Source organism: Vombatus ursinus, unplaced genomic scaffold (genome assembly GCF_900497805.2).
Source record: "Vombatus ursinus unplaced genomic scaffold, bare-nosed wombat genome assembly UNPS02015255.1, whole genome shotgun sequence".
In the NCBI taxonomy this organism is placed as follows: domain Eukaryota; kingdom Metazoa; phylum Chordata; class Mammalia; order Diprotodontia; family Vombatidae; genus Vombatus; species Vombatus ursinus.
This window is the reverse complement of record NW_020955033.1, coordinates 671,466-699,213: the sequence shown is the minus strand read 5'-3', so window position 1 is coordinate 699,213 and position 27,748 is coordinate 671,466. Positions and strand designations below refer to the sequence as shown.

Below are 27,748 nucleotides of genomic sequence, written 5' to 3'. Positions count from 1 at the left end.
CCTAAACGATCAGCATTTTACTTTCAGAAGCTGGTGGTCCTAGTGAATTTTGGATGCCCTGCCTTTTGTATCCTACCTATATAGTCCTGAGAATGTTTTTACAATTTGTTTCTCACTTAACTTGGAAGAAAATTCAAAATTTCATTACAAAACTAAGCAACAAAGGCAACATTGTGAAATTTGTTTAGGGGACCATCTCTTTTCTAATTCACTTGGTTGAAATAATACTTCTGCAATTCTTTAAGCTAATGCCTCTACTTTCCAAGTTGGGGGTCTTAACCTTTTTAGTGTTATGTTCCCCTTTGGCAATCTGCTGAAACCTTTGGATCCCTCCAGATAATGCTTTTAAATGCATAAAATGGAATGCAAGGGATTACAAAGGAAACATTATATTGAAATATTTATCGAAATTTTAAAAAAATCGGGGACCCCAGTTTAAGAATCCAAATATTAAACTATTTGCTGGTTCTCTTTTTCTTTCTCTTAGAGACACCTCTTAAAATCAGACCTAAACTCTCATCCTGAAGTGGGGAGAGAAGGCTGCTGGGGAGTAACTTAAGTGAGAATTAACTGCTCAAAGTGGCACCTTTACTACTGTTATTCATGCAATGGGAAATTGAGTGGGAGAATTATTCCTTCTGGGGAAGGGAATCGCTAAAGAAGCACGTTGTTTATGGAACAGAGGTAACTTTACTGGAGTAAAAGCCCCTTCCACAGGTTTCTGAGATTCGGTAGATATTCCGGAGCTGTGAATTTCTGAAACGATGAATTTGGTCCTCTCTTGGATTGTAACATCACGCAAAACGGGATGATTTCAACTTTGGGGCTGAAGACCATTCAGTGCTTTTTTTTCATTTTTCAGATGGCTTTTCACAAGCTAGAAAGAAAAACCCACATTTCTGGAGATTACTATTAAGGTTTTTTGGGAAAACTGAAGGAAAAGGTTGGGGGTTTGTGAGATAGATTCACCGGATCTGTAATTCAGACTGAGTTTAGATGCTTCGTTAAAACACACACACACACACACATCTCCTCTTACCTACCCTTTCCTCCCACATTGGCTTCTTAGATCTGTACTTTTATCACCATTCAGCTCCTGAATATAGAATAAGAAATGTACTTTTTTCCAATCTCAAATTTCAGGCCTCGTTATCCCGGCTCCTTTTTTGTTAAGCCATTTACTTTAACAAAGGCATTCATATTTAAATACCGCCAAAAGACAAAGGGTAGCAGACTTTGGCTGCAAATCTGACTACCGAAAGCCACCCTGAGTGCTAAAGTGAGTTTGTAATAACTGTAGTCCAAACAAAGCTGTCCTTACCCAAATAAGGCTCTCTGATCTCTTGTTTACACCTGGACATTTCCAGATAAGCAATGGATTTAATAGAAGTCGGGAGTAAAATTTGAAAATATTCAAGTTTAGGCCCATAAAATTCACTTGTTTGACTCAGATTTCAGATTCTAAAGGTAAGGTTTGCCTTGTTTATTAGAGACGTGGGAGAAATAGCTTAAAAATACCAATATACATTTAGGAAATCACTTAAAACAATTTTTAGGACACAAAGGTTTTTCTTCTGACAAAAGGGAATGAAGTTCTTTAACAATCTTATGCAAACTTTGTACCGAATTTCCTCCCTCCTCGTTCTGAATATCCTAGGTGCTAAATAAATATGCATCCAATTGAATTGGAAGAGAAAGATTGAGGTCTACAAAATATTAGTTACGTTTTATTTTTAGTAAAAATGACTTATGAATCAACGTCTAAAGGGAAAGCAACGTGAAAAACGTCGTAGGGAAGCAAGAAAACTTAAGTCGGAGGGAGGACTTTTTTTTTTTTTAATCAGAGACGTTATTGACGTCGGATTAAGCACCTCTGAAGGAGATACCGGTTATTCCCTCGGCGGGAAGGAAGACATCCAGAGGTTGGTCATATAGATCATTTTGTACTTTACGTAAAAGGAAAATACCAGTGCTTCTGTATTTTCACTAAGAAGGAGCTGAGAAGTTTTTGTCCACCAGGGCTAGCATTAAAAAAAAAAAAAAAAGGTTTCCAAGTGGGAACCTTTGAAAATTTTGCAGCTTGTGCAATCAATTCGACAACTGAGAAGTCTGAGGTTCCGATTTTCCGATGCCTGGAAGTCTGGTTCCTTCCAGTTCACACCTGCTCAGGTAAAGCCTAAGCAGCTGCAGCGCTAGCTCCCAGCCCGGGAGGTGGCCCAGGGCCTTGGCCAGGGAGGGGCGTCTGACACCTCGTGGGAGCGGCCCCGCCCCCCGAGTCCTATTGGTCGCGTGGGTGTAGAAAGGGGAGCTGCTGCAGTGAGAGCGCTTACACTGGGTCCGTGTCGGTTGGGGGCTTTTGTTCCTCTCGTGATTTGGACCCGGGAGTCGAGGCAAGGAGTCAGGGCATCCACATAGACCGATCTATTGCCGTAGGCCGCCGCGTTCTCCTTCCACCTAAGAACCTCCACTGGGGGAACCGTCGGGTCCCGGCTGAGGGTGTGGGGGCCGGGCGGGGTGCTGGGCGTGAGGTCTGGGCAGGAGAGCCATGAGCAGCCCTGATGCAGGGTACGCCAGTGACGACCAGAGCCAGGCCAGGTGCGCGCTGCCCATGATGATGGCCGGGATGGGTCCTTGCCCTTGGGCAGAGTCTTTGAGTCCCCTGGGGGAGATGAAGGTTAAGAGCGAGTCCGGTGCGGGTGCGGGGAGCGGGAGCAGCGCGCCTGCCGCAGCTTCTGGAGCTGCATGCCGTGGCAAAGGGGAGTCCCGCATCCGGCGGCCCATGAACGCGTTCATGGTGTGGGCCAAGGACGAGCGCAAGCGATTGGCACAGCAGAACCCAGACCTACACAACGCCGAGCTGAGCAAGATGCTGGGTGAGTTGGCTTTCTCTGGGAAGTTGCTTCTCTGGGAAGCAGCAGGGGCCAGGAGGGGAACCGTGGGGGCCCTACTGCATGCTTCGGTCACGGTGAACTCACTTTCCAAGTAGGGACCTTAAAGACCAGAAAACAAAATAATGTGTTTTGCAAGACTTCGCTTCCCTCTTGCTTTGCTTTTTCCGTGCTTTCCACCCTTCTCCTCCCCTACATCCCCCCCCCCCCCCCGCACTTTTCGCCTAGCCGCTCTAAATTAATCTTCCCGGTCTTGCCACCCTTTTGCCCCGCTAGTTCCTGCTGCCCTGCTTATATGCCCCTCTTTCGGGGAGGCTGCTTTCGGGACAGATGTGGCGAGAGCATAGTTTTTGCCTGCCCTCCTGGACTGCAGAGAGAAACGCCCAATTCTAGTCACCTCGGGGCAGCGGGACAGGAGAATTAGATCAGGAAAGGGTATTGGAGTTCCTAATGGAAAGGCAAAAGAGTATTGGGAAGGGGCGGAAGGGATTGGATTAAGACGCTTCTTGGAGATTGGAAATTTAGTAATATTTTTACAATAAGGGTAGTTCCTGAATGCCGCCATTCCCTCTTCGGCCATTTCTAGTAACGGGTTCATTGTAAGGGTAGAAAGAATGGGCGCTGCCGACCGGTGAAGAATGACCAAGTGTATTCCCTCTTCTTCCTCCCCTTGTCCTTGCAGGGAAGTCCTGGAAGGCGTTATCTTTGGCCGAGAAGAGGCCCTTTGTGGAGGAGGCCGAGCGGCTGCGAGTGCAGCACATGCAGGACCACCCCAATTACAAATACCGGCCTCGGAGGAGGAAGCAGGTGAAAAGGCTGAAACGGGCAGAGAGTGGCTTCCTCCACAGCCTCCCTGAGCAGCCGGGCTCTGGGCTGGGTCCAGAGGGCAGAGTGTGTGTGGACAGCCTGGGACTGCCGTTCCATGAACAGGCCTACCACCCGGGCCAGGGAGTGCTACCTCCTCAGATGGGACACTACCGTGAGTGCCAGAGCCTGGGTCCGGCCCCTCAGTTTGACAGCTACAACCTGCCTACCCCTGAGGCTTCTCCCATGGATGGCATGGAGCCAGATGCCGCTTTCTTCACCTCCTCTCTTCAAGGGGACTGTCAGCCGGGACCCTACAACTATCCTGTAGCCTCTGAGTACTCTGTGCATCCTGACTCTCACCCAGGTGCTGTGCACCACAGGCACGTTCAGGAACCCTTGGCCCACTCGTTGCAGGGTCTGATGGGTCCCTCCAACCCTCTGCACGTGTACTATGGTCCCATGGGCTCCCCGCAGGCTGGGGGCAGTGTCCGTGGTTTCCAGATGCAGCATCAGCCAGGATCTAGTCAGCCCTCTCCTCCTCCAGAGGCCCTGTCCTGCAGGGATGGCCTGGACACCAGCCAACCTGCTGAGCTCCTTGAAGATGTGGACCGCACAGAATTTGAACAATATCTACATTTTGTGTGCAAACCAGAGTTGGGGCTAAACTACCAGGGACATGAATCTGGCCTCCCTCTACCTGACAGTCACGGGGCCATTTCCTCTGTCGTGTCTGATGCCAGTTCTGCAGTATATTACTGCAACTATCCAGATGGGTGACACATCTACCACTCTCCTCCAGCCTGTGGGCCAGCAGCATAAACAGTGTTACAGTGTTACACACTTCCTGCAGGAGCTAAGGAAATCCTTTCCCTCCCCCTGCCCCCCTTGTTTCTGTGTGTTTTTTAAATTGAGAGTTGTCTTGGCACCTAATTTATGGTAATTTATTTGACTCTAATCTTAGCAATTTCCTAAAGAGGATGTGGGGTTTGGGGGTTCATTCTGTCAGGGATTTGCTCTTTAGTCTTCCCCCTAATTGTTATTGTCAATTGTCATTTGTAAATTGGACTTTACCTTTTCTGAGTAATGTGGCCCAAAATACCAACCATACTATGAAAATTCATGTTGCTTACTGAATTTTGGGGGGGGGGCAATTTTTTATATGAATACTTAATAAAGATTGAACTTTTCCAGTGTTTGAGTTCCCAGAAATTTATTAATCTCATTACTAATTTAAACAGAATTGAGGGATTTCATTTGTTAAAGTGACATTTATTAAGAATGAGTACAATATATGTATAGTATATGCTGACTTCAATAAGGATCTGTAAAATCTGGGGTATACCATCAAACCAGATTGTGATTTTCTCCATGTCAGTTTGAGATGCCACGACTGAAAAATTCATCGCATGGTCTGCTCCTTTTGTAGAGAGACACTTTCCATATTAAATAACTCTGGCCCTAGGATAATACCTATAGGTATAGGTTGGGCTTGTCTCCACTTTCAGCCCCAAAACAAACTTCTAAGGTGAGGAGATAGTTTTCATTTTTAGTGAACTCATTTATATTTTGAGTGTTATAGATTAAATTTTTAATGCATTTGAAGTAGCCTTTTTATGTTGAAATGAATAACTATGTTACCAATAAGTCAACAGGCATTTATTAAGCCCCTATTATGTATCAGAAGCTGAGTCAAAACCTTTTACAGTTGACAGTTTTGTATTTATTCATCAGAGTGAAAATCTAAGCATTCTGTGTACTCTCCTAGTGTCTGAAAATACTGTTAATCCTCCTGTTTTCTGGAACCAAGTACATATGATTAATTTAAACCATAATTTTTTTTATTATTTGAAACAGTTTTGCTAACCCTAATTGGTAGACCAAGTATCTTTTAATGTTGTTCTTAATTCCCTATTTGAAAAAAAAAAGTACTTCATAGTAACCTGAACTTTTAAATCCAAGCCTTTTTTATGTATTGATCTGTAAGATTTCTTTTAGCTTTTAACATTCTGTTACTTGAAAATAGCAACAAAAAACCATGGGAGGCACAGTACCAGTGTTGAACTAAGGACCTGTGTGCTGTTAAGACCTGAACTGGGACAATAAATACTCCAAGGAGAAGGGTGATCTGAGATTGGACAAAACCAAGTCATTTTTTGGGAAAGGTCTTGCAAAACTGACTCCTGAATTCTCTACAGCTTTGTGTTCTTGAACATCTAGTTTCATTTCTACGTAATTGGAGGCACCTCAAATTTGATTTGAAGGTTGGGAAAAGGTAGAGGGGAGGGGGCAGAAAAAAATAAGAAAAAGATGAACTTGAGGCACATTTTATGCTTTAATTACTTTCCTTAGTCATATTCTGTATGATAGTTGCTCTTTCCCTTGACAGTTCATGTGGCCACATCAGGTGGCAGTCCTATTATTCATCTAGAGATTTAATCATTGGTGAATTTAGTCTTTCAGATGAAATAATAGAAATTGTAAGTTCTTTTGCCTAGCATGCCAATCAGCAGTTACCACTATGCTGGAGGAGAGGCAGATAAAACTGGAAAGGGAAGAGGATGAGAAGAGCTAAAGTTGAGAGAGAAAGTGTATTATGGTGAATAGTAGTGAAGAGGTTTAAGTTTTAATCAGGGAGGGCAGTATACACTGCATGAAGTATACTTTCCCTGGCTCTGGCTCTCCTCTCCTGGGGATGGAGGTTAGAGAGAATCTCCTTAAAGAAATGGCATTCTTCCCGTCCCCCCCCCCCTTTATTTTTCTTAGAGGAACAGAATGGGAAATGCACCTTAGGAAGGGGACGGGAGAAAAGAAGGGAATAAGTGTTTATATAGCTCCTACCATGTGTTAGGCACTGGGTTTAAGTGCTTTTTACAAATATCTCATTTGATAACATGAGCACGCAAAGATTCTCTTAAATCTTGGGTATTTTAGACATTTAAAAATTAATCTTCATATGGTTTTAGCCTTAAGAAAAACCTTAAGGTACAAATTTCTTATGTGTACAGCCACCTGTAGACATTCAGAGGAGTTAGCATGACAGGAAATCTCTTACTCTGAGGTCTATGAATTTATTTTTAAATATTTTGATATATTTCAATACAATTAGTTTCCTTTATAATCTGTTGTATTTTTTTTTTTGCATTTGAAAATATTCTGAGAAGGGATCCATAGGTTTCACCAAACTGCCAAAAGGGTCTATGACAAAAAAACAAACAGAACAAAAAACAAAGCCCAGTTAAGAATCTCTTTCACAGGGTACTTAACTACCTTTTCTAAAATTATAAAGGCATGCTTGTGAAGATCATGCCCCTTCTTTTCTGGAGAAAATAAAAATTAAAAGCTTGATTCCTAATGTCAAAGAGGCATATATGAAGCAAAGCAAGAAGTCATTCCTCCCCAACCCACTCCCCCAATCCTTCATGTATCCTGAGTTCACATGATTTTTTTTTTCTATGCTTACATAGTCAGGAAATACACTATTTACTTTAGCCTTACATTTTGAAGGTAAAGAAAACTATAGTACTGCCAATCCAAAACATAGTTGTATTATTGCATTTTATATGGTTTCAAATGTAATTGGAATAAGGACCTCATTTGCAGAGGAAAGAATGAACAGTGGTTGTAAATGCAAAAGATTGGTTGGGGACTGTTGTTAGGTACCAGCAGAAAAGAAAAATGCTGAGTTATAATTGTTAATAAAAATCAAAGGCTAAAATGCCTTCTGTGATTGTGGGAGATCATTAAATGATTTCACATCCCATCCAAAGGCTGACATTACTCTTTGGATGTTACTTTTTAAGTAACATCTCCATGTCTGAATTGAATACATTTTTTTTTTATTAAATTGATTTGGATCTCTCATAGACAATTTAAACTCAACATATTCAAAACTGAACTCGTTATCTTTTCCCTTCCAAACTTCCCTCATACTGTAGCCAGCACTACCATACTCCCAGTCACCCAGGTTTACACCTAGTTCCTCACTTTCTCATCTCCCCATATCCAATCTTTTGCCAAGTCCTGTAGATTTTACTTTGACATCTCTTGAGTATGTTCCCTTTCAGATGCTGTCATCACACTGGTGTGTGTCCCTATTGCCTCATGCCTGGATCTTTGCAACAGCCTGTAGGTTTGCTTCCCGGGTCTCAAAGTCTCTTCTCATTCTATTCCACCCTCCTTTCAAAGTGATCTTCCTGAAACACAAATCTGACCAGTAACTTCTTTATTCAATCAACTCCAGTAGCTCCCTATTATCTTCAGAATAAAATATAAATTCTCTGTTCATCTTTGAAAGGTCTTCATAACTTACCCCTTCCTATCTTTTCAGCCTTCTTACACCTTCCTTCCTTCCACATGCCCTGTAATTCAGTGACACTAGCTTCTTTGCTCATCTGCACACAGGACACTCTCATTCCTTATTACAGGCATCTTTACTGGTTCTCACTCAGGCCTTGTAATTCTCTTCTTCCTCATATTCATCTCTTGCCTTCCCTGACTTTCAAATAAGCCCCTTCCAAAACCCACCTTCTATAAGAAGCCTTTCCAGATCTCCCTTAGTGCTAATGTCTTTCTTCTGTTGATTGTTTCCAATTTGTCCTGTGCTTACATATTATTTGTACATAATTGTTTGCATATTGTGTGTGCTCTATCAGACTGTGAGCTCTTTCAGAGCAGGGACTTTTAAGCTTTAACCTTTCTTTGTATCCCTAGCACCTAGGATATATTAGATGCTTAATAAATGCTTGTTGAATTGACTTATTTTGAATGTGTTTGCTCCAGAGTCATTTAACTTAACTTTGATTTTTTTTAAAGTATGCTATTTTGCATCAGGAGAAATGTCCTCACTAAAAATTTTTAGGGATGTGTAGGAGAGGCTCAAGGAAAAGTGTCATTAGCAAAAACTGGGGGATCACTAAAGTAAAAATGCAAAAAGTTAGGGAAGGAATTTTTGCTAGCATTATGAGGATAACATTTATTTAATTTTTATTTGAATCTAAAAGTCCTCTGTAACAATAGTCAAAACTTAAGATCCAACCGTTGAGGTGCAGGTATGCAAAAAATGGACTAACAAGAGACTGATTTCAGGGAAGAGAGCTAGAAGCAAAAATGGTTGATAAAATCAGTGGCAGTGACAGAAAGAGACAATATTTCAAAGGAATTCAATTTAACTAATCAAAATGTTAAATTGATAAATTCTAAATTGCATGGTTGATTTAATTTTAGAAACTTTTATTCTCAACAGTGATTTGGAGAGTAATTTTAAGATCCAGGGAGTTGCATTAAAAAAATTCCTACATCCTGCTCCTATAGCACCAACATTTCAGGCTTTGCTTTTCATCCCACTTCCTAGAACATAAATCCAAAAAGAGGGGGAGGGAGAAAAGAAGTTTAGTAAAACTAGTCAATACATGGAAAAAGTCACCCCTTCCTCTCCTCAGCCTGTTAAAAGAAGCGGGGAGGTGCTTTCCAAGCAAATTAATTTCAACAAGTTTATTCCCCAAGATTATTGAATAAAATGGGCAACATTTTCCCTTGGTACAATTTCCCCTACTCATGGCAAGAGTAATAAAGGGTTCCAAAGAGAAAAAAGAGTTGATTGTTCAAACTCTTGAATTTCCTCCTAACTGGTAAAATCAGTCCTCTTTTGTCAAGTTATGACTTGGATGGAGTTGGGGCACACTGTTCTCAGTTTAATTTTATTAAAATGATAATACCTGCACTTACTCCACTGAGATATTTAGATCATCTCTAGGTTAAGAAGTATGTGGTGCAATAGAGTGAATGGAGCTCTGTGTTTGGAATCAAGAGATCTAGGTTTGAGTTCAGGCTTAGTCATTTAGCTAGTTGTGTGACCTTGGGGAAGCTTCCTGACCCCCAGTTTCCCTAAGTGCAAAGGGAGTAATAATACTTTTACTACCTAACTTGGGTTGTGAAAGAGTCAAATAAAATAGTGAATGTGGAAGCCCTTAGATATACTAAAATATTATGTAAATGCAACTTCTTATCTTAAAAGTCCCATGTTCCCATGAGCTACTTAAGTGTAAATAAAAATATCCTCACCCCCTTACAAGTCCCACAAGTCAAATATATGTGTATATATATATGTGTATATATATATGTTTCAATTACTAAACTTATACCCATAACTACTATTTCCTCTTTAGTAAAGTACTTATTTTTTGAATTTAATTTTTATTTTTTCTCAATTACATGTAAACAAAATTTTAAACATTCATTTAAAAAAATGTTGAGCTCCATATTCTCTTCTTCCCTTCCCTCCCAAGAGTATTTTTAAAAGTAAGATTTCTTAATGGCTGCTGTATGGTTGATAAACATGTATAATTATCCTTGGTAGAAGTAAAGATTGGAAAAGCCCAAATTTTGTACTGATTTCAGTAGTTGTGTGACCTTGGGGAAAATCATTATGTCTCTATGGATCTGTTTCATTTTCGGTAAAGTGAGAAAGTTGGACAAAATTATCTTTAAGGTTCCTACCAAATTAAAAAAAATGGGATTCAAATATACCATCTAAACAAACTGGCAAAAACAAAAATAAAAATTCTGCATTTTTGAAATTGAATATTTAACTTTTGCTCTTCCTATTTTTTTAAATTTTATTTTGTCATTTTATCAATAGCATTTTGAGGTTTTAAAAAAGCTACCTTGGTTATTTTACCTGGAATCCTAAATTTAACATTTCTTTGAAATCTCTTTTGGTAGTCAGTTCCCTTTTACTTCTCTCTCCACATCACTTCATATTTCTGCTTCCCTATGAAATAGAAATGAACTGCTCCTGCCCCCCATTTCTGACTGCTTTCAGTTGGTCCCTCTTCCCTCTCTCCCCCTTTTTCTTTTATCCCATAGTCTTTTTTCTACTCAATACCTGAGGGTTCCATGCTGAGCTTAATGAAGAGTCAAAGCCCAGGGATGATCTTTATCTTTTCTTGACTTTTGCCGTGTCAGATTTTTTTCCCTCTGAATTAAAGAACTTCTGCCCCACAGTGGCCATTCTAGTTTATCACTGAGTTCCTCACGACAATTCCGGAAAACAGCCCAGCAGCTCCCATCTTTATATTACTATGCAGTTTACGAAGATCTCCACCCTTACTTGTCCTAACCACATTCTCCTTCCCTCTGGTAGCCAAAGCCTTGGCCAACCAACCCTCATTTTCCAGGTAAATCAGTTCTAGGCATAAAAGCAGACTTTTGCTTCATTGATTTAGATCCTAGCCTGAAGGAGCAGTCAAACCCCAAAACAAGAGATTAGGTTGTTTGCCAGTGTTAGGACACTATTAGTGTTTTTGTCTTTTTCTGAGGGTTCTAGAAACGTACGTCTGTCATCTTTTTCTTTAAAACTCCTTTTTTGACAATTAAAGGAAATTCTTTGGGGAAAATGAGGATGAGATTCCTCTTTGGGACAAGGATGTGCTGGTGTCCTTCTTTTTCCCTGATGTAGTGGGAGAGGATGTGTACAATGGGAAGAACAGTGACTTTGGAGTTAAAGGAATTGAATTCAAATCCCACCTATGACAGCATACCACCTAAGTGACTTTGGACAAGTCATTTACCCCTGGGTCTCAGTTTCCTTATTTGTAGAATGAGACAGTTGGACTAGAATCTAATCACTAGATGGCTTCTGGGGTCCCTTCCATCTAGAAATTGATGATCTTATGAATCCAGAGACTGCAGTTTGTACTCAGATGTTTAAAGGACAGGGCTGGATGATGTTAACTGAACATTTAATACCTTAAAGTTATAAAGTACTTTACATGCTATCTTATCTGATTGAAAAGATTCAGATCAAATTGTCTGTGTAACCTGTTGTTATTGTCCTTGGGGGTGGGGGAAGAGAAAAGGGAGAGAAGTGGGAAGGAAGAGAAGGGGGGAGAGTTAGGGAAGAGGAGAGGGAGGATACAATAGGGAGGAGGAAAACAGATGAAAGAGAGTGGACAGAGAACAGGCACATACTGTCAGGTATGCATGTAGACAATCCTCAAACCATTCTTCCACACTTCTCAATTTTTGTTCTTGCTAGCCTTTTTGCCTGGCAAAGGAGGAGAGTAATCATCACCTCTTGAAATCCTTCCTATCTTTCAAGGCTTAGCTCAAGACTATAAAACAACACAGCCTATGGAAGATGAGCTTACATTCCAACACTTTTATTCAATTAAAAAAAACCCCAACATTCTTCTATTTGTACAATGGTCTGCCTTTCATGTTTCATTAAACTTGAAAGAACAATAGTAACAACTTATCACAAAACTATTTCTGTCATCTCCATCAAATATGAGAATAATATTTCTATTATGACTGCCTCCAGCCTCTTTACAACGTGAAACATCGGGCAATTCAGCCTCTCTGGACCTGTAACAGCAGGTTGCCTTATTTTTGTGCCAAGGACAGCAGAAATGCTTCGTATTGTACCCTCCCCCCTTTAAAATGTGCTTTTAATGAGGGCCAGTTAAATCAGAGCAGTCTTGATAGAAATGCCACCCCTGCCAACACTCTTTTCCTGCTCAGACTTTCTTCCTGTCTCCGTCACTATTTCCCAGTCTCTCAGGCCCCGTGTCACAGCTCCCTTAAAATTTCTCAATAAAATAAACTGAATCTGACTGATGAACAGAGATCAACACAAGATTAAAGGGAGGATAGAGAAACCGGCAAGGAAGAGAAGTACTAAAAGTTCTAGGAAATTCTGAGAATGAGCATGAAGCTTTAAAAACACACATCTACCCGGGATAAGTATTTTCCTCCCAGGGCTAGATTGGAGGAAAGGGAATTCTGTTTTTTAGGACAGACAGAACAACCTTGAACAGCCCAAGAACAACCTAGGAGTAGTGTCTCCCTTGAAATGTTAAGGAAAGAATATCCCCTCCCCGACCTTTTCTATCTTGCTGATAGACCTCTTTCATTGATTATAGTGAATCTGCATGTTGGGGAAAAGCTAAAACGAGATTAGCTGCGATGAGGTGGGGGAAGGGAAGGACAAAGCATTTGTACAATCTTTTGAAGGGATAGGAGGGGGGATCTGAGGTGCAGGGTATTGCTCACTACCGAACTGATTCGATGTATACAAATAAGGGACTGAGTAATTGGGGGAGGGAAGAGAAGTAGAAATAGTGGGGGACCTGTGGCAGGTCTTCGGCCATCAGTTTCCGTTCAGCCAACCTTCCCACCAACACGAGAGGGGAGCATGGGTTCTGCAAGAAGAAAAATGAAAATCTTTTTAAAAAGTCCAAGACCACCGAAGTCGAGGGACCCAATTGTTCTCTAGCTACTCTTGGCTCAGGACAAACTTTGGGACTTTATTTCTTTGTTATTCCCTCAGACCAAAGTCCAGAGAGGCGTATCAGAGCCAGGGTTAAGCGAAGGAAGGAACCCACTGGAAGACAGTCCTTCATCCAGTTAGCCTCGGCCAGGTAACCCTGGGTTAAACACAAGGATTCGAAAATAAGAAAGGCTCTGGGTGACTATAACTATCAGAAAGTGAAAAATCTCAGTGCAGTGTTTCTTTTTCATTTGTTCTGATTAAATGTGTTAATATTATTAAGGTAATCAGGGAGAGAGCTTGGTGAAATAAACGTAGGAGTGACAAACCTTTAAATCTTACGATTTAAAATAGCGCGTTTATATAGCTTTCCCAGCTGTACAAACGCGCTATTTTTAAACGTAGGATTTAGAAGAAGGAACTTTAAACATTCCCTAGTAGTCTAGTCCAACACCCGCATTTTACAGATGAGGAAACAAATGACTAGCGAGGTTACTTGTCCAACGAGTTAATAGGTATGGCAAGTAGCAGAACCAGCATTCGAATACAGCCTCTTGACTCCAAAGTAGAGCTCTGCTGTTTTCATTATATTTCTGAACTGGTAGTAATACTAATAGATTAAAAGACTCTGGGGGCGGGGCGGGGCTGAGTTTACAAGAGGGGTTGTAGCAGCCTAGAATTAGTAGGGTATAGGTAAAAGAAATCAGTACCCAGTTCTAAGCAGAACGGAGAGCCTTGTGGGAAGTCTGTAATAACACAGCATACTGCACATGCTACTGGGAAGTCCCGGACCTTCTAAATTGCTAGAGGGAGGAGGGTACTGGGGTTCTATCCGAACACGGATGAGGAAATAAGAGGGAGCAATGTTTTCAGATCCCTATTAAGTTTTACATATGGTTAAATTTACATTCATCTCACAATCCTTGAAATAATTCCTAAGCTTTTCAAGTATCTATCATCTATTTAACTTGGTAAAATACCTTGATGTGAGGAATGCTATTTTAGTGACTTTCAGAATTTTGAAATAAACACCTAATTTGGTTTTTTAATACTAACATTTATGTACCACTTGAAATTATGCAAACCACCTTACAAATATTGTCTCACAAAACCCCTAGGAAATAGGTATTATTATTATTATCCCTACTTTACAGACAAGGAAACTGAGTTAGACAGATGTTAACTAACTTGCCCAGTGTCTGAGGCTGGATTTGAACTTAAGTCTTCCTGACTCTAGGCCAGTATTCTACTCACGGCGCCTCCCATCTTCTTGGAATTAATAAGACTCCAGGCCATTTGAGAAAGGTACCGATTATGGTACTTCCTTAACTGATTTCAGGGCTCGGACTGCCATATCTCCAAGACTTAGAGGTGACTTGCGGAAATTTCACCCAGAACCTGCTCCCTGCCAGGATATAGGCCTCCTCGTGGGGTGGTCATTTTTGTGTCACGGACCCCTTTGGCAGTCTGGTGAAAATTATGGACCTTTTTTCAGAAGATTGTTTTTACATGCATAAAATAAAATGCGCAGTTCTACAAAGAAAACCAATTATATTCAATACAGTTATCAAAGCATTAAAAAAACCCCACAAATTCATGCTCCCCCAGATTGCGCACCTCTATTTTAGGTAAGTGGAGAAACCGGTATGCATCAGAGGTGACCAGGAGCGCAATATGTCTTAACTGTCCAAAGAGCAACCAGGTTCAGGGAGGTCCAGTTCTTGGACTCCAGGTTTTCTCCAGCTCTCACCTGTTCAGGTAAAACCCGAGCAGCAGTCGAGATAGCTCCCGCTGGTCAGGCAGGGGCATCTGACACCTCAAGGGAGCCGACCCGCCCTCGGAGCCCCATTGGTCGCGTGGGTGTAGAAAGAGGAGCGGCTTCGGGGAGAGCATTTCTAGTGAGGCAGTGTCTGTTTGGGGCGCTTCTTGTTGGGGTGGCTTTGAATGGATCCTGGGAATCAGATCATCCAGATAGATCATTGATTCTCGCCGGCAAACCGCGCTCTCTTCCCACCCTCGACCAGCCACTGGGGGAACCGTCGGTCCCGGCTGAGGGTGTGGGGGGCGGGGCGGGGTGCAGGCCGTGAAGTCTGGGCAGGAGAGCCATGAGCAGCCCGGATGCAGGGTACGCCAGTGACGACCAGAGCCAGGCCAGGTGCACGCTGCCCATGATGATGGCCGGGATGGGCCCCTGTCCTTGGGCAGAGTCTTTGAGCCCCCTGGGGGAGATGAAGGTCAAGAACGAGTCCAGTGCGGGTGCAGGGAGCGGGAGCAGCGCGACTTCTGCAGCTTCTGGAACTGCATGCCGTGGCAAAGGGGAGTCCCGCATCCGGCGGCCCATGAACGCGTTCATGGTGTGGGCCAAGGACGAGCGCAAGAGGCTGGCACAGCAGAACCCTGACCTGCACAACGCTGAGCTGAGCAAGATGCTGGGTGAGTGGGGCTCCTGGGCATTTGCAGCAGGAACTAGGAGACTTGGGAAGGGGCGGGAGGTGGGGGAAGAAGACCCAGCATCTGTACCAAAGATCTTTCAAGTGGCGGTTACTCTAAGAGAGCTTTTGACCTTAGTCTGTTCAATGGCTTGTCCACAAGTGTCCCTATCACTTTTGTACTGACTGTATCCAGCAGTACAACAATGACCACGGGCGGGGGTGGGGGTAAGGAAAATTTATCCCGATTGGACCACAGCCCCTTTATGGGGTCCCCTCAGTGGAAAACCTGAATAGGCGTTTATGTCAATTACACCTTTTTTAACCTTACTTTCGCTACTGCAAAGGGGTCCCTGGGCATTATTTTTGGTTTGATAGCAGCGTGGCGCAGTGGACCTGAGAGCTGGTCTCAGAATCAGGAAGTTCTAGGTTCAATTTCCACTGGCTTAATGACCCAGGTCAGGTCACTTAACTTCTAAGCGTAAAGGTCAACAACTCTCCTAGAGGATAAATTGCAGAAAAGTGCTTACCTTCGTTGGTAGAGACGTTTCCTATACGAAGTATAATCAGGGGTCCCTATCCGAAGGCTGGTAATAAAGAGGTGCTGAGGACCTAAATGATTCTCCTGCGATGTTGTTTCAGTGGGTTGGGTAGTTTGCTAAGAACTGCTTGAAAGTCAGGTCCAACCATAACGAAAGTAGTAGTAGAAAGATAAAGCCGATATCCGAATTTTCTTAGGTTAAAAGTTGAGACATAAGAGTACGCTGCATTGGAGATTAAAAATATTGGTCAGTGACGACGATAAGAGCATATTACAATTTTCCATCTTGTTTACGAATACAAACTGTTAGAGGTTGCTGTGTAGATACCGTGTGTGTGTGTGTGTGTGTGTGTGTGTGTGTGTGTGTGTGTGTAAACAACAATGCAAAGAGTTTTTTGTCGGTCCAGTCTACAACCATGCAGTATGGAAGCAACTGTGCTTCAAAGTGCTGCCCTATAGTATGACTTTTATTTTATGGTCAACTGTTCACACTCAGAGAAGCATCGACATAATGGGTATTGCAGATAGCGAATTCTCCTGGGAAACGGGAGACGAGTTCAAGTTATGCCCATGGCTCATACCTGCTAAATGATCATGAGCAAGTTACTTTACCTCTCAATTGGCCCAGGTCACTCTAACATAATGAATTATGCAGAAGGTAGAGGGAGTCCCCTCTCCTCGGAGTTCCCTAACAGTGCAGTCACAGTTTCAGTCCTTAGCGCCTTATGCCAGGTTTTTTGTTTGTTTGTTTTTATTTTGTTTGTTTTTTTGGCTAAAGAGTTGGGGTTAATTCCTAAAGAGCAGGATAAGTGTGTACCAATTTTAGCTTTTTTTTTTTTTTTGGTTACAAAATAGCTTTAAAACTTTGTTTATTGTTTCTTAGTCGTTCTGAAATGAGGAAGACAGAGATCAGTATGTTATGAAAGCAGTATTTTGTGATGGAAAAGCACTGGGCCAGGATCCAGAAATATTTAGGTTCTAGTTCAACCATTGCCACTAACCTACCTGGTCCACCTTAGGAAAGTCTAGAACACCTCAGTTTCTTCAACTGTCAAGTAAGGGACTTAGATAAAATGATCTCTAACGTCTCTTCCAGTTCTGAAATTCTATAAATGGAATGGTCATACATTAGTTTAGTAAAAAACAGCCTGAAATCTTTGTTGCCACATTCCTATAACTGCCTGGGGAGATTATTTAATTTTTATTTTAAAAAGACTATGAAAGAAAGGTAAATGGTACTTGCTGGTAAGGAAGATGAGTGTGATGCTATAGTGTCAAACTCAAACAGAAACAGATCCCTGCTGGCTCCACTTTGATTTAGTAGACCACAAATTAACATTATTTATGTTGTATTGTAGTTTTATTTCTTTTGTTAAACATTTCTCAATTACTTTTTCATCTGGCACTCAGGAGTTGCCCTTGGGCCAGTGAGTTTGAAACCTCTGTGTAGCAGCTAGTTGGCTGGCCTTTAGAGTCAGAAAAATCAGGGTTTTAAGTCCTTCCTGTGATAACCAACTGGATGTATGAACTTTGACAAATCAGTCAGGTAACATGCATGTATTAAGCACTTATTATGTGTTAAACTCTGGTGATAAAAAGACAGGCAAAAATAATTTGTGCTTTCAAGGAACTCCTATTCTAAAGGAGAGAAAAACATGAAAATAACCAGGTACTTAAAGAGGATCCTAGAGCAAACCAGAAAAAGCCTCCTGCAGATGGCATTTGAACTGAGTGTTGAAGGAAGCCAGAGAAACTGAAGCATTGGTAAGGAAGGGAAGGGAAGACTATTCCAGGTATAGGGGATAGGCTGCAGTGCAAAGGCATGGAGTGTTGGGATGAAGATGGAGATGACTCATCAACATAGGCATACCTGTATTGCATAGATACAATCAATGTGTCTACCATTTCATGTTCTGCTCTATTTTGCATAAATTCATATGGCTTTACCTATATTTCTGTATATTTGTATTTATTAATCTTTGTTGCTATAAAGTATTCTCTCTAATGATGAGGCATTTAGTTTGTTTGTAGTATTTTGCTATTGGTAAAACCAAATTATAAACCTATTTTACAAAATAGAAAATTTCTTTGGAAAAGAGTTAACTTTCTGCACAACAAGCACTTTATTTCTATTTCACAGATAAGAAAAATAGCTAAAGACCAAAAGGGGAAGGGGTCGAAAGATCATGCTATTGTGTTTTCTATATAAGGAATATGGAGATATCTTTGAGTAGAAAGGGGGACACGTGAGAGTTGTCTTCAACTCTTTGAAGGCCTTGTGTGACATATTAAATGTTTGGCTTGAGATGAGAGGACTGGAGTCTAGCAGCTAGCTATGTGGAAGTTGCAGGGGCAGATTTTCTTTTGCTAGAATGGAAAACTTTACCAACAACTGGGGTTGACCCAAGGGGCAATGGGCTGCCTAAATTCGTGCAAGTCTTCACTCAGAGAAGCCAGGTTGATCCCTTGTCAGGGACTGCTGAGCAGGTCCTGCTCAGGTCTGACTTGATCTAGATGAACTTTGAGGTCCCTTCTGTCTCTGAGATTCTAAGATTCTTTGACTTGGAGTTTAGAAAAAACAAAACAAAACCCTGTGCTAATTATAGAGACTGTTATGGGTAGTGGAAAGATGATTGGCCTTGGAGTTGGAGGTCTTGGGTTTGAATCTTGGTAGTTAATACTTGTTAAAACCTTGAGTGAGTCACTTGCCCTTCCCTGAGCCGCAGAGAAGGTTGGTTCAGTTGAACGGATGCGACTGGATGATCTTTGAGGTCCCTTCAGTTCTGATTCTGTTAGACAAAACCGTCTTCCTCCAATTCCATAATGGATCCAGTTTAGAAAAGGTGAATATGAAGAATCCAAGCTGTGAGACTTTAGGTATTAGAATAATAAAAGGGAAGGGGGCTTAGATGTGGCTGTGAATTGACTGAAGGTTTAATATGTTAATATTTGTCTAAGTAGGTGTGAGGGGGATGTTTTCTGACCAAAAGGTGCATACAAAGGGAAGGCCTCAGGACTTGAGATGTAGTTGCTGTGATCGGCCCTGCCCTCGGGTCTGGTAGAGCTGGATTCAAATATTGTCTCTGACACTAGCTGTGTGCCCCTAAGCAATTAACTTAACCTTTTAATGCCTCTTTCCTACTTTGTAAAAAGGATTGGACTAGAGGGTCCCTAAGGCCCTTTCCAGCTTGAGCTCCAGCTGGAGTAATTATGCAAGGCAATCTTTGATAATAATTATCAAATAAATTATGTGACAAAGTAAGCAAATGTGCTTTGGGAGTTGAAAGAAACAGCTCCCTGTTATATTTCCGGTAGAAGAAGGCCCCAGTCAGTCATGGTCAAAAATATGAAGCAGACAAAGTTTGCCTTGGGTTCCTTAGGCACTTTTCCTGTTCGTGCCCCTTTCCTTTCCCTGGGGTTCCTTCCCATCTTTCTTCTCTAGGGTACCCATCCTGTGTCTGTACTGGACACTTAGACTCAGGCTATAGCTAATCCCTGCTAAAGTGTGAACTGTTAGTGGAATTGAGGTTTAACATTTTCAGAGGGGATTGGAGGAAGATTTGAAATTAGAATTGTGGAATGACAGGTTATGAATTTGATCCATGAAAGCAGAGGACACCCTGCCTGCCCTGGGTATTTTATGCCTGGAATGGAAAAATGGGCGGGGGCATTGGAGGGGGGAAGGGGTTGGGGCTCGGGATCCTTGTGGGTGGAGAGACTCAGATCTATGCTTTGGGAAAATCACTTTGGTTGTTGAATGAAGGATGGTTTGGCATGGGAACAAATTTGAGGCAAGGAGACCAGTCAGGAGACTTCTGTTCCAAGTCACACTAGCTGAGTTCAAGTATGCTTCTAATGGTTAGAACCTTATTGTCGAATGCTTTAAATTTGTGAGAAACAAGATATATTTTTAAAAGGCCACATTTATGTAGCGCTTAAAGGTTATAAGATCCTTTCCTTACAAACTGTCAGATTGGTAGTGTATAAGTCAAAAAGCTAGTCAGCAAGCATTTAAGTGCCTATGATATGCTGAGGACTGGATGGAGATCCAAAGAAAAGCAGAAGACAAATCTCTGCTCTAGTCTGATCTCCCTGCCCTTCCCCCACCCCAAACTCTTCATCCTGAAATATCATTTCAACCTGGGAATTCATACTTAGGAAGGACCCTCAGCCCCATTTTGACTGGATGGTTCTTCCCTGAACTAGGAGGGCACCTGGACTTACCATCTCTTCATTTCTCTGGGGAATCTTCATTCATACTCCCTAGCCATATGCCCCTCTTTATCCCTCAATAACTTCCTTTTATGTATTGTCTACCACCATTAGAATGTAAATTCTTTGAGGCCCGGAACTGTCTTTATTTTTTCTTGTTTTTATACTCCCAGCTCTTGGCTCACAGTGCCTGGCACATAATAAGCTCTTATAATAAGCTTGTCGACAGACTTTTTCCAATAAGGAAAGTGATGCTCACAGAGGTGAATTGGCTTGTAAGTGGTAAAGTTAGAATCTTTTAAATTATTATTTTTAAAAATTTATTTTATTTTTAATTTATGGGATAAACAAGCATTTCCATAACAGTAGAATAAAAAAATTGCACATGAAACTGAAAACCTGTATGTATAATTTGCTATTCCATTTACATATATGATATATACAATTTATATATAATTTCTTTTTTTTTCTTTTTTGTTTTCCTTCCCTGCTCCACACTAGAGATGGCTACCATTAGACACAAATAGGTGTGTGTGTGTAACACACACACATAATTCTACACATACTTCTATTTATCAGTTCTTTCTCTGGATGCAGATAGCATCTTTATGCATATGTATTTTGTAATTAATTTGGTATTGATAATGGGCAAAATGACTTATTTGTTCAAAGTAGTTCTTAAAACAATGTTGCTGTGACTGTATACAATGTTCTCTTGGTTCTGCTCATTTTGATCTTCAATTTTTGTGCAGGTCTTTCCATGTGTTTCTTAGATCATTGAGCTCATCATTTTTTATGGCAGAGTAGTATTTCATCACAATCATATGCCTTAACTTGTTCAGCCATTCCCCCAAAACTTTTTGTATAGGTGGAACCGGATTTGAATAATTGGAGAGCTATTGATTGTTCATGGGTAGGCAGGGCCAATATAAGGGAAATGATGATTTTACCTAAGCTGATTTATACATTCAATACCGTCCCAATTTAAATTACCAAAAAATTATTTTACTGGATTAAAAAAATAATAATAAAATCCATTTGGAAGAGCAAGACTCAGGAATATCAAAGGAACTAATAAGGAAAAATGTGGAGAAAGGAGGTTTAGCAGTGCCAGATCTTGGGACTATATTATAAGGTAGTGATTGTCCACATTGTCTGGTACTGGCTAAGAAGTGGAAGAGCAGATCAATGAAACAGAGCAGACATACAACTTATATAGCAGCAAATGAATATAATAACCATTATTTTGACAAGTGTAAAGACTTGGGATAAGAGTTCATTATTTGGTGAAAATTGTTGGGAAAACTGGAGGGCAGTGTGGCAGAGGCTGGACATGAACCAATGTCAACACTGTTTATCAAGATGGGGTCAAGATGGATAAGTGACAGATACAAAGAGATATTGCAGGAAAATTAGAAGAACATGGAATGTATTACTTATTTTTTACCTTGTTTAGAGATTTATATCTCATTCATCATAGTTCAGGATTTTATTACATGTCATCTAAATTATTGCAATAATCTGCTAATTTATCTCCTAGTCCTCTCTCAAGTCTTTCCACTTCAGTTTACCCTACACAGGGCTGACAAAGTGATTCTCTTTAGTTGAAGATCTATGTTGCTCCCCTACTCAATAATCACATAAGTGGCTCCCTATTGCTTCTAGGATAAAATAAAAACTTTTGGTTGAACTTTTAATAAAATAAGTAGCGTTTACATAGTGCTTTAAGGTTGCAAACACCTTGCAAATGTTATCTCAATTGATCCTCATGATAACCATGGGAGGTAGATGCTGTTTAGCCTCATTATACATGTAAGGAAACTGAGGCAGACTTGCTCATGGATACACAGGTAGCTAGTAAATTGACCAAAATAGGATTTGAAGTCAGATCTTCCTAACTGGTCCAACACTATTACCACTGTGGCACCTAGCTGCCTTCACAAAAAAGTCCTTTGTGACCTTTTCCAGCTTCGTTGGACATATTTTACCTTAGTTTTGGCCTAGTCCATTTTCTCAAGCAGAATGCTCCATCTTCTGTCTCTATGCTTTTATACTGGCCATCCCAAATGCCTGAAGTATGCTTTCATCTCACAGCTGCTTCATAGACACCCTTTCTTCCTTCAAGATACAGCTCAGTCACCACTTAGCACACGCTGCCTTTCTTCATCTATCAACTGCTAGTGCCTTCTCAAGCTACCTAGTATTTAACTACCTTGTATTTATTGCTCAGCGCATGACACATGATGGGTTATTAATAAATGCTCATTGATTGATTCTGTGTTCCTTCACCTCTTTTGCAAGAAATGGGAAGCACAATTAATTATTAGTGTTTTGGAACTATGATTGGTCATTTAATAGAGCAGAGTTTTTAAGGCTTTCAGAATTGTTTTCCTTTACATTATTGTAATCTGTATGTTCCTCTCCTTGTTCTACTCACTTCACTCTACCTCAGTTCATATAAGTCTTTCGAGGCTTTTCAGAATTTATACTCTTTATTATTTCTTATTGTGTAATAACATTCCATTACTTTCATGTATCACATTGTTTAGCTACTTAACTGATTTATGGACACTCACTTCTTTCAAAGTCTTTGTTACAACAAAAAATACTGCTTTAAATATTTGTGTAGGTAATTCCTTTCCCTTTGTATTTAGCCCCTTTGGGAGTATGTATAGCAGAATGGATTACTTTTAACCCAGGTTTTCCTACTTTTTAGTGCAGTGGAAACTTTTCCCAATATACCATACCCTGTAAGTGACAAATGGTGGTACAACTACTTTTGTGGGGTTGGTATTCTGAGATTCTTTCATTCTGTGAAGAATTTGGGTATTGTGAGCTGTTTACAATGGTTGGGGTTACTGCCTGTGAAGAGAAAGGGTTGGGGGGGGAGGACCATGAACATCAGGGATATAGTTTTTGGAATAAGGGAATATAGTTTCATCATTTAATTCCTTAGGGGGTTGGGTGCATAAAGTTAGCCAAAGAAATGTCAGTTTCAACTCAAAACTTGGGAAGGTCTTCTGTATAGATGTGGGAGGTGCTTATATAAGCATAACAGCTATGGGAATGACACAACAGGTTTCGATTCTTCTATCTAACCCCCCCCCCCAATTCTTTGCTGTATTTTTATTTATGGCAATGCTAATTACATGGACTTGTTGGTTCAGTGGATAGAGTGCTAGGCCTGAAGTCAGGAAGACTCATCTTCCGAGTTCAAATCTGGCCTCAGACACTAGATGTGTGACCCTGGACAAGTCACTTAACTGCCTCAGTTCCTCATCTGTAAAATAAACTGGAGAAGGAAATGGCAAACCACTACAGTATCCTTGCTGAGAAAGCCCCAAATGCAGTCACAAGAGTTGGACATGATTGCAACACTGAACAACAGCAGCAAAACTTTTGGGGTTGCCCAAACCCCAAGGTTCTGTTCTAAGCCCAATTGATTCTCTTTTCTCTCTATATTATCTCACATGGTGATTTCATCAGCTTTTAAGGCTTCAATTATTACCTTTATTCACATGATTCTCAGATCTATGTATCCATCCCTAGTCTCTGGACTCAGCATCTCACATCAGCAACTATTGATATTTCTACGTGAAGGACTTGTAGGCATCTCAAACTTCATATATCCAAAACAGAATCATCTTTCCCTTCACTCCTACGTTTTCTCAACTTCCCTACTCTTATCAAAGGCACGACCATCCTTCTCGTCATCCAGATTTGCATTTTCGGTGTCATACTTTTGATATCTCTCACTCCCCCCTCTCAATAATCTAATCATTTACCGAGCTTATAATTTCTTTCTCTACAGCAGCTCTCAGACATGGCCCACACATACCCAGCCACCAGCCTACTTCAAAACCTTATCACTCACCTCTTGCCATGACTGTTTGAAATAATTGGCCTCTCTCCCTCATATCTCTCCCCACTTTAGTCCATTTTCTACCAGCTACCAAAATAAGTTTCCTAGTGAATAGGTCAGCCCATGTCACCTCTACTTAATAAGCTCTCGTGGCTTCAAGCCTATTTACCTCTATCATCAAATACAAATTCCTTTGATTGACATTTAAAGTTCTTTATAACCTTGCCTCTTCCACATACTTAAGCACATTATTTCCCTCCATACATTCTATGGTTTGGCCATAGCAACTGGCCTACTTGCTCTTCCTCCCATTTCTAGCGCTGTACTCTTTCTCAAGCCTGGAATGTTCTCTCTCTCCTAACATTGCTTTTTAGCTTCCCTGATTTTAAGTCTCAGCTCACATGACCCCTCCTGCTGAAGGAACCCTTTCCCTGTTTCCCCAACTACTAGTGCTTTTCTCTAAGGTTACTTTTCATCTTGTATGTGCTGATTTATGTATATGTTGTCTACACCATTTACACGTAACCTTCTAGAGAGCAAGGCAGGTTTTGTCTTTTCCCCTCCGAGAGTTTAGCACATAGCAAGAGCATAACAAATACTTGTAGACTGATTTAATTAAAAGCAAGACCTACTTTTTAGAAACCTTGACTTTGGGATCCTGAGATGTGTTGATAAGGTTACATTACAGCCAGATGGAGTCCTCCTTTGTTATGTTTCTTTTTTTTTTCTTTTTTAATTAAAAAAAATTTTTTTTAAGGCGATTGGGGTTAAGTGACTTGCCCAGGGTCACACAGCTAGTAAGTGTCAAGTGTTTGGTCTAAGGTCAGATTTAAACTCAGGTCCTCCTGACTTCTGGGCTGGTGCTCTATCCACTATGCCAGTGGCTGCCCTCTTTGTTCTGTTTCTAAGGGAAAGGGGGGAAGAAAAAAATTACGTTTGGTAAGAACCTGCTATAAAATCCCTTGGGGCCATCATTTTATGAACCCAATATGGAAAGGGGGGTGATTATGTGCTTTATTGGCTTTTGTGATAGCTTCCAGAGGTGGGCCACCATGATGATGTTGAAGGGCACCTAAAGGAAGGATTTGAAAGCCCTCCTACGGAGGAGGCCTTGGACTTTGTTGACCTTAAGGAAGCAGAGATAGTAATAACAGTTCAACTCCACAAAGAATAGCATGTGGAAAAGCTGCTCGAGATCCAATTTAAGCAGATTTCTTCGAAATTAGAGTGATCCCAAAGTGTAATGAAGCTCCCTCACTGGAGACCTTCCTGTAAAGGATGAGTAAGGTATACTGTAGGACCCTTTGTAAGGTATGCTGTAGAGTGGGAGGTTATTATTTTGGTTCTGCTGTGGTTTAGACTAGATGGATGACCTCTGAAGTCCCAGGATCATAGTGTTAGAGTATAGAACTTTTAGAGGTTATCTAATTTCAAATCCTCATTTTCCAGAGGAGGAAACAGCATTAGAAAATGTAAGTAACTTATCCAAAGTTGAACAGATAGCAAGTGGCCATGCTATGATTTGAACCCAGGCTCACTGATGTTAGAACTGATGTGCTTTCTGCTGCGTATTAGCTGTCTTCAATTCTGAGATTTGTGATTCTTTAAGATTAACTTTGTTCATCATGTTGGCAGGGAAGTCCTGGAAGGCGTTACCTCTTGCCGAGAAGAGGCCCTTTGTGGAGGAGGCCGAGCGGCTGCGAGTGCAGCACATGCAGGACCACCCCAATTACAAATACCGGCCTCGGAGGAGGAAGCAGGTGAAAAGGCTGAAACGGGCAGAGAGTGGCTTCCTCCACAGCCTCCCTGAGCAGCCGGGCTCTGGGCTGGGTCCAGAGGGCAGAGTGTGTGTGGACAGCCTGGGACTGCCGTTCCATGAACAGGCCTACCACCCGGGTCAGGGAGTGCTACCTCCTCAGATGGGACACTACCGTGAGTGCCAGAGCCTGGGTCCGGCCCCTCAGTTTGACAGCTACAACCTGCCTACCCCTGAGGCTTCTCCCATGGATGGCATGGAGCCAGATGCCGCTTTCTTCACTTCCTCTCTTCAAGGGGACTGCCAGCCGGGACCCTACAACTATCCTGCAGCCTCTGAGTACTCTGTGCATCCTGACTCTCACCCAGGTGCTGTGCACCACAGGCACGTTCAGGAACCCTTGGCCCACTCGTTGCAGGGTCTGATGGGTCCCTCCAACCCTCTGCACATGTACTATGGTCCCATGGGCTCCCTGCAGGCTGGGGGCAGTGTCCGTGGTTTCCAGATGCAGCATCAGCCAGGATCTAGTCAGCCCTCTCCTCCTCCAGAGGCCCTGTCCTGCAGGGATGGCCTGGACACCAGCCAACCTGCTGAGCTCCTTGCAGATGTGGACCGCACAGAATTTGATCAGTATTTTCACCACTTATGTAAAGCAGAGCTGGAGCTTGTCTCTCCGGGCCATGATGGTGAACATAACCCTTCAACTATATCCTCTGTCATGTCTGATGCCGGTTCTGCAGTCTATTACCATAACTATCAAAACATATGAAACTCTGTGTTCCTCACAGACTGAATCCAACAATATAAATGATGTTGCAATATCTTTCCCAGTGAAGGCAAACTAAAGATGTACTTCGCCCAAAATTTTTTTTCCAGTTGTATGGACATTCTTTTAGTTTTATTTATGTTTAGAGTCTTCATATTTCCTGTGGTTATTTTCTAAAGAAAATAATGATAAACCTGTATAATCATTTTTCCTTGCAAAAATTTTCCATTTTCATCTATACTTTTTAGACCTTTGTGGATCTGCAAATAAAGCAGAATGTTTTGTTTTTTTTTTTAAGGAAAACATTGTTTTCTCAGGAAAGTTTAAGGGAATTTAGCCTGTTTAGCTTCAAAGGCTACAGTTAAAAGTGTTTTCTACCTCTAAAGAACATCCTCAAAGGAAAAAAAAAATGAATAAACTTGATGAGAGGTTATGTTGATCATTGCCACATGGAATTGAATAATAATCAAGGCTTTCTTATGCATATATTACTTCATGGATGTGAGCTAAGTGTCATTAAAATTTTTTTTGTCTTTGACTTTTTTGTCACTTGCATTTTTAAATAGATTTTCCCTTACATAACAAACAATGTAAAAGAGAATTTGTCAACATAATCAACTGAGTCTGACATTATATGCAAGTGTTTCACCCTCACAACCTAATCCCCTGCAGGATCTGTCTTCTCATAACTTTCATAATTTTATACCATTTGCTTTTGGTTTTGTGTTTTTGTTCTGCCATTGATTTTACTGTAGTCACTGTACAGACTTTTCCTGGTTGTGTCAATGATGTTTTACTTTACATCAATTCATAGAAGTCTTCTCATGCATCTCTGCATTATCTCTAGTCGTGATTTGTTACCACACAGTAATGTTCCCTTGTATTCATATACCACCATTCCCTAGCTCATGGACATCTACTACTGTTTCTAGTTCTTTGCTACTAAAAGTGTTCTATTGAAAGTAAATATGGAACTGTTCTTTTTATCACTGGACCTCCTTAGGGTATCTGATTTTTGGAATAAATCCTTTCTATCATATCTTAGTACCCATTATAGGGAAATTCCCCCTAGAAATAAGGTATTGAACTCAGCTTAGGGTCAGAGGAGAATCTCTAGGCTTGAATCTATGAGGTGTGTTACCACTGCTTAGAATCCTTTCTTTGGTATACCCTAGGTTCAGTCTAGCATAACAGTAGCTATAACTGAAGGGGTCACTTG

General features: G+C 41.2%; 2 protein-coding genes across 2 annotated transcripts; both read left to right on the top strand.

The window, feature by feature from the left end:
• Window positions 1-2,344: 2,344 nt before the first annotated feature.
• Window positions 2,345-4,888, top strand: LOC114031864 (transcription factor SOX-17-like). Its single transcript, XM_027847044.1, has 2 exons — window positions 2,345-2,873; window positions 3,571-4,888. The coding sequence occupies exons 1-2, from the start codon at window positions 2,546-2,548 to the stop codon at window positions 4,470-4,472; spliced, it is 1,230 nt and encodes a 409-aa protein (XP_027702845.1). The 5' UTR covers window positions 2,345-2,545; the 3' UTR covers window positions 4,473-4,888.
• A 10,180-nt stretch (window positions 4,889-15,068) lies between these two features.
• Window positions 15,069-26,655, top strand: LOC114031897 (transcription factor SOX-17-like). Its single transcript, XM_027847093.1, has 2 exons — window positions 15,069-15,396; window positions 25,643-26,655. The coding sequence occupies exons 1-2, from the start codon at window positions 15,069-15,071 to the stop codon at window positions 26,530-26,532; spliced, it is 1,218 nt and encodes a 405-aa protein (XP_027702894.1). The 3' UTR covers window positions 26,533-26,655.
• Window positions 26,656-27,748: the final 1,093 nt, after the last annotated feature.